This window comes from Corvus cornix, chromosome 7 (assembly GCF_000738735.6).
Source record: "Corvus cornix cornix isolate S_Up_H32 chromosome 7, ASM73873v5, whole genome shotgun sequence".
Taxonomy (NCBI): Eukaryota; Metazoa; Chordata; class Aves; order Passeriformes; family Corvidae; genus Corvus; species Corvus cornix.
Window position 1 is genome coordinate 5,812,537 of NC_046337.1, and position 17,778 is coordinate 5,830,314.

Consider the following 17,778-nt stretch of genomic DNA (forward strand, 5'->3'; position numbering starts at 1 on the left):
CAGCAGAGCCTTACACTGAGGAAAACCTCAGCATTAAAGAGCAATAAGAAGATATTCAAAGAACAATGTTCAACACCCACGGCAAACTTGTGAGAGCTATTCCATCAAGCGCACACCTCAGATAAGCTCCACAGCGAGCCATGGAGTGCAATTCACATGTGCTGTGGGCTGTTTTACATCTCCTTACCCGAACTGCTACAGCGAGATGGCTCCACCAGTCTGCCGGTCCTGTCATAGCAGGCGATGGCTCGTAGCCGCACGCCCTCGCCACACTCCCTGGCCACTCCCTGGGATGGCATTCCCGGCTGCAGCTCCGATGGACGCCCTCTGATAATGCAGTCAGACCAATTTCCATGGGGCTGGGAGGTGAACACCTCGCAGGGGCACGGCTCTGTTTCAACTTGAGGATAAACTTCAGTGTTCTGGCATTTGTCTCGCTTTCTGCTTCGCCCTGTTCCAAGCACAGAAATCGGCGCGTTAGCTCAACATCTGCTCCTCTTGATAACAACACGTCACATTATTTATACTTGCATTAATTCAACACATTAGAACCAAGACAATCTGAATGTTAATATTCAGGGATGTTTCTGAAGCATCTATTAGCTGCTGCCAGTGCTCTGGTGTGCAAGGACAATGCAGTGATCTCCAGGGGCAACCAGAGAACTTGGAAATACTGTTCTGATGGGTAGATCAAGGAGTAAAATACAAAGTCTTACTCTAGGAATGGTCTGCCCAGAAACCGCTTTGTAATTTCATATAATATCATTTTCCTCTAATTATCTGATGAAAATAAGTTGATTGTTTTGTCTCTATTTGTTCACAATCAGTGGTTGCCAAGACAACTTCCAGAGGACTCTACATTAGCTACAACTTCTTTGAGATTTCTTTACAAATTAGTTAGAGATGTGCTGTGCACACAAACAGTGCTTTGAAGAAAACAGAAGAAGATAATCCTCAGTAAATTATTAGGGCTGGAAAGAATTTCAATGGTTGTATTTGCTTTTATGTTTTCCTTTGCTCTGTTCCCTCAACAGGTTTTAGAAGAAGGCTCTTTCCGTAGATTTAGGAAGCAGCAGCATCCAAATAAACCCATAGTACAGCTCTCTGCAACTGCACTCTCCATGCCCTTCTCCTGCAGGACTTCAAGGCATGAGAAGGGGTCCCCAGGGCAAGAAGAAATCATGCAAAAAAGAGAGCTCATGTTCCCTGCATCTCCACAGCTGCTCAAGGGAACAAATGTAGGTACACAGCCTCTAAAGATAAAAATCAATGCTTTTCTTGGCACAGGTGCCGTGGAACAATCTTGATGCTGGCTGAGCTCAGGAATGTTTTTGCATTTGGCATCTGCACAGAAGGGAGAATTCATCTTCAGCAACAAACTGCATCTGTATCCCATCCTCAAAATGTTCCTTGGGGACCTTGGATGCACTAAAAACACTTCTGCAGACGGTTTTTAAAGCTTTGATCCCAAAAGAAATATTTTCTCTTTATTGCACACAAATAAGATACTAAAACCAAAAGATAAGTTATGTAACTCAACAACCCCCTTTCAAGTCTGGAACCCAGAGTCATTTCACCACACACAAGCTGGGTCTTGTTGAAATCTGTTTACATATAACCATGTACCTCCAAAGTAAAGGGCCCTGACTGCAGACCCTTAATATCATCACCCTTCAAAATTGTATTGCCAGACTTCTGGGGAATGTAGGATTTGCCAGCACAAAGGGATGTTAAATGCAAAGAAATCAATTAGTGCCAGCATCTTTACAGTTTGGTAGATAAATCTATGTTTACACTTTTATGTATATATTTAAATTCAGGTACAACTCCCCATATTTCAAGGAAAGTCTTTCAAGAAACTTTAAATAGACTGGGAGTTCTCTAATGGCATTTCCAGCATTTTCTGTTTGACAAGCCATGAGGAGCCACAAACTCTGCATGTTCAGTTTTATGTTCTGCATTGTGTTAGTAAACATGGGAATTTGGGATTTGCCCATGTTTTGCCATCATGACACGAAGCACAACAGTCTGAGGTAAGGATGCTAATAATCTCACACTAATGTGACTTTTTTTTCCAACTTGCCCTGCCATCTGTTTTGTTGCAATCTTCCCCCTAAAAGAAGTTGCTATGAAAGCCCTATTTTGAGGGAAAAGTGACATTGATCCCATACTCTTCACAAAGAAATATATTTAGAATTAGTGGTAGTGATATTTTTATCATCTTCACAGACTGCTTTAAAAATCACTGCTAAAAATACCATCTCCAAATTTTTTCGAGGGCATAAACCCATCAATTAAATAGTATTTTCTTTTTGAATTACATATTTCTTTTTTAATTACATCTCTGAATACTAACAAATATTATATATATTATCAGGTAATACATACTGTACATAAAAATTATAGGAAACATTAAAAATACAGAAAGTGCTTTGTATCCATAATACAGTGAATTAACTGACTGTATTAATTAACTGAAAACTCACCTAAAAACTGTGTTTTCATTAACATGACTTTGAATTTTCATATGTTCTGTAATAAGTCTTTCACTTAAGTAATGACTAATTTTATATGTAGAGTCAATGAATTACAAAGTAAAATGAATAATACTATTAAAAATTGAGTAGAGGGCAAGCAAATACTTAGCAAACAATTAGAAGATTTCCACTAAATGACATTATTAATGAACTGTTATAATGAAGCCAAAGCATTCACTTGACAGAGACACACGCAGTGATGAACAATAGGTACAATTCATACACAGAGAGAGGTGAAATGCAAATGGATAAAGGACACTTTTAACATCACAAAATACTTTTGAAAATAGCAATTTCCTTAAATCTTTGGACTGAGTTTCAACAGATGAGATTTTTTCCAGACTTTTGTCTACCTCTGTTTTTCAAGAAGTTTTTATGAAAATAGAAGTTGGCACCAATCTCACTGACTTCCCCTTCTGAGAGGGGCCCAAACCAAACCCAGTGTCTGATTTGGTTGTCTCTTGCTGCTCTCTGGAGCATTGTCATGTCCCCACCTGGGACACTCAGTGCATGTTCACCACTTGCTTTGCAGGACACCTTCACTGGGCACGGGCTGAGACCGTGAGCTCCATCCTGGCAGGAGGAATGGTACCCAGCAAGGTCGGATAGGGAGAGACTGGTGGTGGTTAGTCACGAATGCAGCACAGGTGAGGAGACAAACCAGCAAAACCTGGTTTTTACAAACCATTTTTGGCCCACTTACTTGAACAGATCTCCATCTGATATAGAACAGAGTAAGAAAGGGGATAGCTAGGGCTGTACTGTTTTCTAAGTTGCACAACGTTCATGAAGAAAAATCAGGTTTAAAACTACCTGTAAGTAATTATTCATTAATTTTTAAATATTTTTTGTGAGATCAGGCACCTGTTATTTCGCTGGGGATCAAGGATTTCTCCAACTATAAACATACAGGCATTGGTATAGAGAATGTTTTAGAATATGCCCTTTGCCAGAAACTACAGAGAATTGTGTAATACTGGGTTTTTATGTAAAAGATAAATCTTTATCCTTTAATGAGCCACTCTAAGGAACGGCAGCTTGAAACCAGTATAAATGTGTGCTGTAATTGTTAGTTAGTAAAACACAGAGAACATCCCAGCAGTAACAGAGTAAGAAGACAGCCATGCAGCCAAGGACAAGTGAGTCTAGGAGGAAGGAGCAGTGGTGGCCAACATATTTTGCTGCCCTTCAGATCCCAGCTTTTATCTTGGCAGATGTTCTTACAGCAGCTTTAGCTCTCTACTCCACAGTCAAAATCTTTGACGTTCCACCTCTATTAAAGGAGCAAACTCAAGCCAGGTACACCATAGCTCTCAAACACAACACAGAAACATGAAAAGATGTGAGTGTTGAGAAGAACAATAACAGCAAATTTCTTGTAAACCTTCTAAGAACAGTATAATTCATTTTTATTTGATTTAACCACATGTGGGGGAAGGCAACTCCCAGCAAAACATGCAGTTCCAAACTATTCACGTTAAGGAGTTTTAAAGCTTTTCAGTTTGGTCAGCATTCAAATAACACAACAAACCTCAACAGCAAGTACAGGAGACTGCTCCGTCAAATGGTTTGAACCAGTGAGTTTAATGAATACATATAAAAGATCAAACAAAGCTTTTCTAATGATAATGGGTTTTCTTTATTCATGGTATTAATTTGCCCTGTTGAACTAGGGCACACTGCTGAGCACAGAACTCCCGGTTTTAAACTTCCTTCAGAAAATCACACTGATCTGCACTCTTGTACATGTATTTTCTGCATGCTTCCCAGATTAATAGGTCAGATAAACTGGCACAAAGCCTGGTCACTGTTTCATTTGGTTTATGTCTAAAACCACCTTTCCACTTTTTCTGCTCTGTTCTTGTACTGGAATGTGTGTAAGGCTGGCAATGATCAGAACCAGATCAAAAACCAACTGAGGATGGGAACTGTTCCCACCACGCCAGCATCAGTCCGCCAACACCCCAGAGGCATTATCACAATCAGACAAATATTGTAAAAGATTATACCTGTGAGCGACCGCCTCCTGCTTCTGGTTGTGTCACAGTCAGAGGAGCACGCTGTGAATTTAGACCAGGGGGTAAATGTGCAGTCATCCTTGCAGGGAATGAGGCACTCCTGGACAAGGGCTGGCATCGCCCCTGCCCACTGCACGCAGTCACCGACGGCGGCAGAGCCGCCCTGCTCCGACAGGCACGTCACAGCTGCAAGCAAAGGGACACAAAGCTTTATACTCTTATATATATATTGTATTACACTCCTGGCAGTCAGTCCTGCTGCTCTGTGTGAGATTCACTCTCCTGGATTAACAGAATAAAGCTGATTTGGTTTTAGGGCATGGTTCATGTGTCACTCAGTGATGTGCTGGAAGCTTCACAAAACCATGAAGACACATTCTTATTTGACCAGTGTGTTATCTAAATGATGATATAAATTCAGTATTTGCAAGGAGGCAGTCATTTTAAAGGTTGTGGGGACAGTTTAACCAATGATACATTGTACAACCAAGCAACAAAACACATAACACTGTGGCCATGTGCCAGTAAACATACTTGGTCGAGGCCAGGATTCACAAGATGTGATGCACTTGCTACTCATGGAATTGAAACTGCTGCAAAGTGGTTAAAAAAGCCCCTAAAAACCATTAAAGAAAGCTTCCTTCTCCAAAACCATCATCTTTTCCATATTTCAGATTAAGGGAATGACTGAGCAGATGCTACAGCTAAATGCTTCTTGCAACAGGGTATAAATACCAGGTCTGGCCCCTCCAAACTGAGCTCCCTAAATATTGTGATACCTCTTATACTCCCCCACTTTGTCTGTTGTCCTTTTTTAGAACTAATAATTAATTTTTCACAGTGAATATTGGTACTGTATAGCTATGACAGAGAACAAAAGTATTTAATGTATAAAAATGAGTCACAGGAAGCCTAGGATAAAACTTGCTAAATTCAGTGAATTAATAGTAAGTAATTATATCAAATAAAAATAGCCTGCACATCATGGAGTCTTTCATTTCATTAATAATAATTAATTCTCACAAAATCTCCAAGATTATAGGCTATTTATATCCTCCAGTGTAGGTTAAACAAAGCAAAGATAGGTCATGACTTGATTAAGGTAATAAACTCAGGGACAGCAATGAACTGAATTTGGCCACAAGAGTTTAGTCATGTCGGGCTCTCTGATTCCAGGCAAGTCCACACATTGCATCATAAAGCTACTGAGGATGAAATTATTTAATCCAGATTTTACTATTGAACTTTAACAACCTGTGGTATTATTTTATGACAATTGCTAAATAATTCAGGTTTTTGAGGATGCATATATTTTCCTTGTTGCCAGCATTTAATGTGAGTAGGAGTGCATGAAAAGAAAGGGGGAAAGAACTCTGTTTTCTTACAGTTAAAGGATTTACTGGGATGTAGCTCTGCCATAAATACACATGATTTTTTGGGTTTTAACTACAGTACTGTATGGGAGAAAGGAATTGGTTGGCAACCACCTGGAAATAAAAAAAACATCTTATTAAAATGCAATTAGATTTCTATGGAAAAAATCAGCATTTTGAAGAGCATGCAAAAGACAAGCAATTGTTAAAAGTCTCTTTAGACTCAAGTGACAGCAAATCAGCATATTAATAACCACCTCTAAACTGCTGATCCTTGCCTTTCACTTCCAATCCCATGACCCTTCCCAGCTCCCAGCCCCAGCCGTCAGACTGTGAGCCCCTGCCCTCCTCAGTTACAGGAGGCGAGGACAGAGGTCGTGGCTCTGTGCGGGGACACGGCGTCATTGCCCTCCTCAGGAAGGTTAAACAAGCCACAGACTCAGATACCCAAGGTTTGTGTAGCCTCGTTACCTTCAGCAAGGACACCCCAGGTTTGGCCACACAGCTGTGTCCACGTGACGTCTGGCGAAGGGGATGCAGAGCATCTCCTCAGCATCGCGACAGCTGCTGGCAGCTCCATCCTCCACTGCCAGCCCCACGCAGCAGGAGCCGTGCTTGCAGAGCAAACCACCCCGCTGCAATGTTCACTAGGTGCTGGCAGAAGAGCACACTTCGTTCCTGACATTTATTAACAATGGCAGTACAAGGGGTGGAAGTTCAAGGTATGGATGTTAAACCAGACGTCCCATTGCTGTGATCAGTTATTATCTAACCACCCAATCTTCTGCACAAACCGCCACAGCTGCAGGCATACAAATAATTCACCAAGGTCCCTGAGCCTATCTGGATGCTTAAAGAGATGGGTATATCTATAAGGACATATGAAATCAGGGCAAATATTTGATGAAGATCATAGAGCTTAAAGAAATTAGTGACAACGGAAACATGAGTAAAGTTAAACAAAAATAACAAACAATATAGTAGATTGGATATGTCTAAGAATGAAGACCAGGAGTTGAAAAGACTATATAATGCATAGTGTAGTAAGAGACATAACACCTAAAGGAGGGGAGGAGGAGGATCTCCTGTGATTCTTGCTACATGCCTAAAACCTTGCTTGAGGTGAGCTGCATTAACTGAAAAAAATAAATGAAATAATAAAGCAAAAACCCATTAGGGCATTTTAACAGACTGGGAAGGGGCAGGCATAAAGCAGCATGATGGACCCACTCCAGTGGTTCCCTCGTTTCTGCTTGCTGCAAACTTCCCAGTTTACTTAGCTTTAACTTCTAAGAGAAAAAATATTTTCATATATAGGCACTTCTGGAAGGAGAATGAGAGAAATTTGTTTTCAGTGAACCTTCAGGAAAGTAAAATTATTTATCCTCGGTGGTTTCAAACTACTGATTGGTTTGGCTCATATGTGGTTTATGCTGCATAAAAAATATTTCCCCTTAATCCTCAGTTCTGTCACAATGGTTTTAAATAAACTCATACCACAAAGCCATTTCTGTTATGTCAACATCTCTTTTGTTTTTTCAAGTGGGAGACCCCAAGAGAGCAAATGCAGTCCATTTGCAGCCTTATGCATTGAGAAAAAAAATCAGAGTAATAAATCCCTTCTAGGCATAATGTGTGATTTCTACCATCTCTGCAGCATTTAAAATGGACACAAACATATGAATAAAACAGCTAATAATAGGACACTGCCAGATAAAGGCTTTCAAGTTATAATATTGATTCCCACAAAGAGGGGAAATGTAGGATTTCCTTTTGAACTGTTCTTTTTTATTACCACCAGTCAACCCCACCAAACCGGAATTAAACACTTGGGGCCAAACTGTGGGATGACATTTTAATGCAGTTCTGTTGATATAAAAAGAAAACTGCTGTCACAAAAAAAATAAAATCCAAACCACCTTCTCTTGTAATGATAAACATGAGATCATGAATTAAACTGAAAGGTAGCCAGGTTTAAGAGGCTGAAGGAAAATAACTTTTTTTCAGAGAAGGGCTGGAATTGTTTAGCGGACTGTGTGGATGCACCTGTGAAGGTGCCAATGCACCACAGCGATTAATATGAGCAATGAAAATAGCTGCAGAGGCAACTGCTTTGCTTCAAGGCATAAGTCAAGTGTTAAATGTAGAGCTTGGGGAGCAAATTTCCCTTTCTGCTGCTACAGGGCCCCGCCAGGAGACTGAGCAAGGACTGCTAAGGGGATATTCAGTGTGACAGTCTCTGTCTTCTGGCTTTGCATTCCCACCCACAGGAGCGTGTCTGTGTGCCAGCATCTCAGCATATGGCACACAGAAGCATATGGGAGCTACATTCTGTAACTACATTTCTCCTAAATTGAAAGTAAATAACAGACACTTCTCCTATAAACTTTTAGATGGTGAAATCAAATGTTTGCACACTGTCAGATTGCAGAGGCATTGAAGGCATCCTTAGATGATGTTACAACATCACCAAAGAAGTGTGTCAGCATCAGACTGAGGGAACTCAGGTGCTCTCAGGTGCACGTGCCTGACTTAAGAGCATTGGAGATGATCCTAACAAAAGGAATTGTATTGAGAATGAAATATTACAGGCACAGCATTGCATCCAATAAGGAAACATAACATAAATTTAATTCCTCTTAAGTAAAAATCCAATTACAGACAGCCTCTGTAATCATATTCATTTACCAAAGTTACAATCCATTCTCCTTCAAAAATGCATTCCAACAGGTTCCAAAGGGTAAAAAGCTAAAGACTGAGAGTATCAAGTATGAACCAGTAAGATTATATTGTACCACAGCACTTTCAATTTGAGAAAAGTAAATTAGTGTTTTCAAAACTCTGGAATTAAATGTCATTAGAACACCTGAAAACAATGACTGATAATTCCAGGAAGGTACACTCAGGCCAAACACTAAAACTAAAGCTATGCAGTAGTGCAAATCAAATGACTGGGATTAGTACATGAACAATAGGATGAGCTATGAGGCTACACAAGAGCTTTAACGCCAGGAGGTGTAGGCAAAGCAAGGTAATCATCTTCACTGTCTTCAAATTCCAAGAATGTTTGAAAAATCAAAGCCAGTATGTAAAGTCAAAGACATGGTTTTAATATAGCTGTTTACCCTCTTGTTCAGAAAAATCCTCATTTCTGTTGCATAATTATTCTTGGTATCCTTCAATGTAATAACATCATTTCTTACACATATCATTAGTGGTAAGTGAAAAAGTTAAGGGATAATATATTAAAAAAATAAAGAATAAAATAACTTTAAGGGTCTAGACTTGCTCACTGTAAGTATAGTCCCATAACTCACGATGCCTTCATCTGTTTTCTATATTGATGCTCCTTCATCCTTACAACAAGTTTTTTCAGAATCCCAGGTGGAACACTGACATTGTTCTTGGCATGTTAATGCAACCCCTAATTACAGGAGGCCAGAAGCAGACATAATAGATGACACAAGATAAGGCTCTGCTGAGACTCAGGTTGAAGTTTAAAGTCCTGATTCTATAAGGACATAAATACACACTTAATTTCATCCCTGTGCAGCCCCCTTGGATGCAGCAGCACTCCCTGCAAGGAAGTTTGGCCAAAGTTCTGGACTTACAGAAACACACCGTAAGATAACCATTAAAAGTAAGTCTGAGGAAAAGAACAAATGATGCCAGGAAGGACATCACAGACACAAATCTCATACAAATAACTGAGGAAGAGCTGGGACAACTAGTTATTCAGCAGGAAAACTGTCTCCGAGGTCACCAGTTCCCCATTTTGTAATTATTAATGATATTGACAGTAGTGCTAAAGGGCTGACAAATGCCACCGAGCAAACAGAGCGCTGAATAAACACAGATCCCGACCAACAGGCTCTATAAACAAACAAGGGGAGCCCGAGATGAGCTTGGGATGCAATAAAGATGGTAAATACCAACTGAAAAGATAAAGGAAAGCAACTGAAATCATTTGCATGAAAAGGGGTGAGGGAAGAAATGGGCACAAAAGTTGGGTGCAGAGCATTAGCATGGAGAAGAGGTTGTAATGGGAAAGGGGAGAAGTTTGGGATAGAATTAGAAGGGAAGGAAAAAAGCATGCAAAACTGTGAACATCCTTCTCAATGTAAAGGTCCATGCTTTAGGTTGGTTTCTCTCTGCAGCCTTTCCACAGTAAGACACGTGCATGGGGTTAATGTAGGCACAGGAGCCTCAAAAGGAATCCCAGCTGCAGCTTTCTGAGGGCCAGCAAGGTGGGAGGGCACCTTCAGTACCATTTAATGCCTTCAACTGGACTCACCTCTGTTCCATCTAAAATAACTCCTCAGAGTGCAATTTTTCTTTGATACTCATGGACGAGATGATCAATTACTTGGTTTGGAATACAGGACTGGAATTGCTGTAAGAGCTGAGCTGCACATGCAATTTTGCCAAGCTGTGAGACTTGAGGTTTTATTTTTCCTCATCTGTGAATCAAAACTGCCCACTGTTTGAGGAGAAGCAGGAGACAAGTACATCCCTGTAAAGCCCATTCCTCCTCCCACCCACACACGGAATGCAGAACACAGGACTGATATATGATTGTCAAGCACTATTTTCATACAAGTGTTTTCTTATTCTAAGTGGTTCACACTCTGCCTGGCCAGAAAGGCAAAAATAATATGAGTTTTTAATGTTTCAAATTTACTTTGTCCAGAGAATAACTGCAATCTGAGTGCTTCCACATTATGCAATCAGTCTAAAGAATCTTTCACAATTTTTCCCTCTTCCCCTTAACATTATTATAGGTTTTGAATTGCTTTTACTTTCATTTTCTAGTAAAAAGAAAATCAATGTAAGTGCATTAGATGATTAATGATAGAAATTATGCTCCTTTCAGAGAACATAAAATACAAAAACATGTTAATTTTTTTCCTCTTTCTGTGGTCCACAATTACCAAAATTATTCAAGTTCAATTTCTTTGTGGCGCCTATCATCAAGTTATATTTAAGATGAATTATTTATTGCACAACTTGAAAATAAGACTAAACCATCCTGCTATAAATACACACATTGAGATGACAGTAAATACAGAGAATCAAACATGCCAAATAACACAGAAGAGAGAAAGTGGAAAATAAACACAACATTTACAGTATTTCTAGTAACTCAAGTTGGAAACTTACTTAGCTGATTAAGCAAGCACTGACTTTCTTTGCAGTGAAGCACAGATACTAAATCCAGAACACAACACTAACACACCCACATATTCACAACTGCCCCAACATTATATTAAAAATATGATAGTCCAAGTAACACCTCAAGGCTTGAATCCACCCTTCCTCCTCATCTCCCCATTTCCCCCCCCCCCCCCAGCTCTGGCTCTTCTGATTTTGGTATTCAAAACTCCCACTGCTCTTGGCCCCTTGCTCGGAGACCAGCAGCTAAAAGCTACCGGGACATACACAGGCCCTTCAACAACTTTCCAACCCATCCTAATCTGTATTCCCCTCATGGAAACTGCTCTCAGAGTTTTCTAAAGTACCAATGGATTTTGTATATATGGTCCTGCATAAAACTTTCCACTTCAACTATCACTTTTCTACCATAAAAAAACAGATAAGAATACTAAATGCTTTGAGGTCTGAAGTCTGGCTACTCATCTCCCGCCTAAAACTGATAATATAACTGAAATTACTTCGACAGAAGCTAATAAAAACGCATACTCAAATAATTCATGTTATCTAAATTAAGTATCTTTCAGCCATCATACAGTATTGTCCACCTCATGAGAGAAAAATAAAGATACTGGACTTGAGATTCAAGGGTCAGCACAATCTAAGTACAGTAAAGACACTGTACTTAGATTAAAGGTAAGAGAGGCAGAAAGAGATTGTGAAAAATTTCCCACCCACAGCCTTGAAAAATGAAATGCTTGAGGGTTTTCAGGAGATTTACCCAGTGGGAAAGCTAAGTACGCATATTGGAATCCCAGTAAGAGCAAAGTCACTCTGATGTGTGGGAGTTCCATACGTATGTACATATATATATAAATTATACATCCAGAAAGGCTTTTCACACTTCCTCCTAAACATTCCTACTGTGCAGGGGAAAAGTGTTTTTTGGAAACCCTATGTCAGGGAACCCATTCTTGGGCAGGAAAAAAAAGAAAAATGAAGACGACCAAACAAAACCAGAAAAGACACCCGAATTCCCCAGAAGAGACTAACAGTCCAAGAAGGGTGTATTTCTAAATTGGCCATACAAAAGACTCTGATTCCCATATGTATAAGGAGTGGTATTTCCCCTGGCTCTTGCTAAATGAACTTTTTCTTTGTGTGAACATAGCAGATCCAATAGCTTTGCCTCTTAAAAATAAAAAAAATAATTACACCCATCTTTCCACAGGTTTGCTGTTCAGATCATTCTCACTGCTAGCAAATTCCTTTTTACTCTTCTTTTGAAGCTAACAGATCTAAAGGGACTATTTGTTTTTTCCTTCTAGCCTCTTAAAAACAAGCCAGAAGATCAGAGAAGATGCAAAGGGAGATATCTTACAGGACATTGTGATTTTCATGCAGTGATCCTCTCTTCCTTTCTTATAGGCAGAAGAAAAGAGAAACATTTCTTATTTGGCTGCTGCTACTCATCTTAAATTTGCACTAAATTATTATAACTGAGGGTGGGGTTATAAAGCAGATTGTATTCCTGCTGAAACAATGGGAAAACTCACAATTATTTCAACTGGAAAACAACAGATCCTATTACACTTTCTTTTTACTGATTCTTCTACAAATAAAGCATTTGTTTGCAAGCATTTGTTTCTAAAGCAATTACACAATCTAAACACTGACTGATCACAATAGGATCGTTCATGTATAGCAGATACAACATTTGGACACAGAAAGCTCTCTATCATGATTCCTTTACCATTCGTTCAGATCATGTAATTGATGGTTTACTTAACTGAAAAAAAGCAATCAGATACAATAAAAACAAATTAATACAATAGAACATAAATTGCATCAGACCTAGAAATAGTTTCCACCCTGCTGAAAGATTATTAGTATTTTAAGCTAATCTTCATTCCGGGAAACCACAGTCTGGGACACTGCACTATGAACTATGCCACATTTTCTTTTATTACAGTCTTTCCAGTACAAATCATTTTAATCTTGGCAATAATAAATCACCAGTTAGATTCTCAGCTTATACCCTCTTTTCACCTGTGAAGTTTTGTTCATCTTTGTTGGAGCTCAGAGCAGTTTCTCCCATAAAATTGCTCTCTGTGTGAATATTTCTTGATGCAGAAGGTTTCTGCCACCTGTCGTTACACGATCAGAGGTTCAAATTGAGGAGCACTTAAAGCAGGGGAAGGTCATCTTTGGAAATTAAGTTGGAATAAAATTTTGTAGAAGTGGAGGTGGCTATTCATACTGTGCCACTGCAACAACAGCGGACCCACCATTTACCTCACACGTGCCCTCCTGCCTCATTTGAGAGTGGCTGCTGAGCCACAAGGATTTATCATCAGCTTCCACCTCCTGTAAGAGCAGAAATGCCCTTCACAGCCCTGTCCACACAGAGCAGCAGGGGCTGTGCTCACCTGTGGAGGGGCAGGACCCAGCCAGACAGGGAGGACATCACTGAGGAGCACATAGCGACCCAGACCTCAGTGACACAAAGCCCAGAGGAACATCCGACCGACCCTTCCAATCATGCCCAGCACCACCATAACCCTTAAAACCAAGGGGACATAACCAGAGGGACTTCCAAAATTTCCCAAAGTGTTAATTACTTCTTCCATTTTAGAATAAGTTATTTAGGAAATAAAATTCAATGTAAAACCAACTCAACACTTTGAAAACCCATCAAGATTCACATCACATTTCCTTTTCAGAAGCGGGAACTGATATTTGGAATTTTAAGTGTGTATTTCAAAGAAACAGTAAATAGCAGCTTTTTAATTCATCAGAAACCCAGAGGAAAGGGAACTTTCCATACAAATGTGCTGTACTTGGGAGACCAACTCTTGCTGTCGCTATAATGAAAGTATAAATACAGCATAGCAGGAATTCATAGTAATTTGTTTCTATGAGCAAGTTTGACACGGCACAGCCAAATAAATTCAGATTGTACAGCTACACGGAAGTGAGACATTCTCTGACCTACTGCATTTTGCCTTTCCTCCATCATTCATTGCATCAGACCTTTGTCTCAATTTCTCTCTAAACCTTTGTCTTGTCCTATTTGATGGCCCACACTCCAGGGTTATATCTTATCAGTTAATTAACTTTTAGAATGGAAACGCAGCAGAAATGACTACATAAACTTTTGCTCATATATATATCAAAGCCGATGTCAACCAGTGTGGTTCCTGTGTACCTAATCCAGGAGACTTATAATAAAATCTCATCTTCCATTTATAGCCTGAGGCAATAGTAGGTCTTGCAGAGAGAAATGCGAAGTGATGAGGTTTAGTAGAGCAATAACATTGCTCAACAGTTTAAATATTGGTCTAGGTACTGAACTTTATGCCAGGAGGTTCTGGCATTACATTATTAAATGCCAATATTTCATCCACGGTTTTCACTTACTCAGAATAATGCATAATTCATTTCAGAAAAAAAAAATTGAAATTTAAGATTTTTTTTCTTCCCCCACCACCCCCTCAAAAAACCTCCTTAAATGTAACACTACTTACAACAGATCAAGGCAACACTAATGGGGAGTTATGGAGATTGTGTGTGTGTATAATATATGTGTTCTTCACTGCAAATTAAGGAACAATTTAGCAACAACATCCTAGAAGCAACGAAAACCATTGCCTTCATTCGGGCCTATAAGGTCAGTGCCAACAAGGAATAAAAGAGAAATCGATTAGCCTGAAAGTTTGAATCAACAAATAAGGAAGAGGAGGATCCTCGGAGGCAACTTTGATTTTTATTTTACTGACTCTTCACCTCACATCAGCAGATCTCACTGATGTGCACTAAAAAAAAATATGGGGTAAGAAGGAATTGAACAAGAGCCAGTGTTTGAAAATAATTTTGCCCACAGTTCAAAATCTCAGTGAAAAGCCCAGCAGTGGAAAGGATGAAACACAGAAAAAGAATGAAGAATCTGAATGGGAATTGTAGCCTGACAGGCTGGGAGCATCCAGCAGCCCCTTGCTCAACTCCAAGCACTCTTCTTCCACCCAGAGAGGATCACACACTCGAGCTCCTGACTCCTGTCATTTCAGAAAAGCTGTGTGATCTGGCATCAAGCTATATATATATATATATGTCTATATATATATACACACACATCTTATAATTTGCTGCAATTCTTGATTTTTTAAATTAATTTTTTAAGGGCAGGGTTAAATCTAAATAGGTTTATTAAGACACTTTCTAAAGAAAGTTTCACCAAGACCAGTTTTTAAAAGTCAAGAAAACTTCTTATCATTTTGTTTCAATAAAATGCAAGAGAACACACTGCAGATTTAGATTACCATATCAGCACTTTTGATTTACTCACCTTTTCAATGTGAAGACAGGCAATTCCCATATATAACTTTATTCCAAAGCTGTGACCTTGACTTCTACCAAAAGTTCAATTGTATGGGTATTGGTTTTGAGGCAAGATGAAGGAAGAAAGGAGTTCTCACAGATAAGATAATAAACTGTCAGCTGCAGTTCATGAAATACTACTGTTTCAAATAGATGATCTGATTTAATATATGCTGACTGTCAATTCAAAAATTATGAGTAGGTCATTACGTAGCATGGTGACTACAGAGCTTGAATTACTCTGTTTCATAAAGCATTAGCTGTGTGAACCAAAGACATCTTCACAGCCTTCCATGTAAGGATCCAAAGTAACAGAATAATCCTAAATTAAATGAAATACCACATATTGATGGTGTATGGTTAACACACACAAATTTGAACTTTGTCTAGAGGTAAAGAAAAAGGTATTGAAAAGTACTGTTGGTGGAGTTACTGATAACATCAAGATGGAAAAAAAAAAAAGCTTTTCTCTAGTTGTTGAAAATAATTAAAGGAATGAATAAAATGGCTAGTTTAACTATTAACCCACTGTCCTAAGTACTCATACAACTGTAAAAATACAGTGAAGTTTAAAAAAACCCCATCCCAAAACACATTATCTCCTGAGAGTGATGAGAATTGTGCACTTGTATAAACTACAGGATGTAATCTCCTCCTTTTTCTCTACTTAACTTAGTAAATGCAGTTTTTTCTAATAAAAAGAAGGAAAGATGAGCTACCAACACTGATGTATCTAACAATAAATGAGAAGTCTTGATGAGACTCCCATGTTTTCCAATACAGTAAATATACAAAAAACCCTTGAGATTCATATGTTGCTTTGAACAGATTCTTGTATCCTACATTGTCCAATATAACAACAGCTTGTTTCACACTGTTACAAGAAATTAACCTAAAAAACGTTAAGTGCTCACTGGAAGTAGGGACACAAGTTACATCTAAGTTAAAAGTGCAATACTGGCAGATCTCTCACAGCAAAAGGATGAGCAAAGATTGTGAAGAAACAAGGAAAAGTTTAACTCTCTAATGTTTCAAATGCTTATCTACCTTTCCATCACTTATGCCTAAAATGCAGTTTAATATATTTTCCATTACAGTCAGAGTCTTCAGCAACAACCTCAAACAAACATGGTATATGGAATCACCTCCCAAAATCAAATTATTCTTTACCAACCTAAAATCCGCTACACCTAAAAAAACACTGAATAAACAGCAAACAACAGTCACCTGCTACCAGTATTAAACAACTCTTTTCAGAGTAACTTACATGAGGAAATAAAGAACTGGGACCTGATTTCTGTCCCCCACAGGCTGCCCAACTTACCTACACTCTGTGAAATACAGAGGCAGTGCCTGATGAGACACCTAAATCCCTCTCCCAAGTTGTGATGGCTCCTCCATCATCTTCACATCACATTTCAACTTAGATAACTAAAGTGTCACAATAAGAATATATTTACTTAAAAACAGACTGAAAATGTTTACACAGTTATCACACTAACATATTTTGGAGTGAAACCTTGTTGTAGCCAATATTTAACAGGTGAATTCACGTGACTGGAATAGTAACACACATACAGCTCTTCTGTAAGGGCATGTAAATGATGGTGACATGTTGTGTTTGATGCATAAATTTTACATCTTTTCCATCTTTGGAATGGTCTATAGAGAACAACTGGTAAAATCTGGTGTGTTAAGGTGGAGACAGAGTAAATTTCACTCAGCATAGAGCGTAAGCCATGAGCAGGAACCAACGGGGAACAGCTGGGATGGGCAGGTAGACAAATACATTCCTACACATATATTTGCATTAAAGCTAAGTAAGGCATCCTGGAAAGCTGGCAGGACAAAGGAAACTGAAGAAAGGTGCAGCTCAGAAAAAAGAGAAAAGCCAAAGTGAATGCTCTCCTATGAGGGAATGGGCACAACCACACTGGGGATAATCTGGAGTATGAGAGATCAGCTGAGCTCAGTCAAAAGCTGTTCACTGCCCTCAGAACAACAACAACAACAAAGGTGAAAATTAGATCAGGTTCTTGCAGATTAGCAGAAGGCTGCAGCACAAGCATGAAAAATCAGAATTAGCAATGGGCATTAAAGGTAACAAAGGATCCTCCTGCAAATGTCCTGGCAAAAACCAGACACCCTCCACTCTCCCACCCCCCTCCTCAAAACGTGGCCCAGGCTCACACCACCCTTCATGGGGTGCATCCCTGGGAGTGGATTTCCTTTCAGGGACAGGGCTACCAAGGATAAGCCAGCTATTTCAAAAGTGTCTGTTCTAATGAATCCTGGCTCTAGCAAACTTAGAGAAACTGATCT

General features: G+C 39.2%; 1 protein-coding gene across 7 annotated transcripts in view; it reads right to left on the reverse strand.

Moving 5' to 3' along the window:
* Positions 1-17,778, reverse strand: part of THSD7B (thrombospondin type 1 domain containing 7B) — a 299,357-nt gene that overhangs the window by 91,910 nt on the left and 189,669 nt on the right. For all 7 annotated transcript variants that reach the window (XM_039555302.1, XM_039555304.1, XM_039555301.1 and 4 more), the window contains exons 14-15: positions 4,547-4,741; positions 188-451 (exon numbers count right to left, since the gene is read on the reverse strand). In XM_039555302.1, coding sequence (XP_039411236.1) covers positions 188-451; positions 4,547-4,741 — 459 coding nt within the window. The remainder of the gene's footprint in view (positions 1-187; positions 452-4,546; positions 4,742-17,778) is intronic.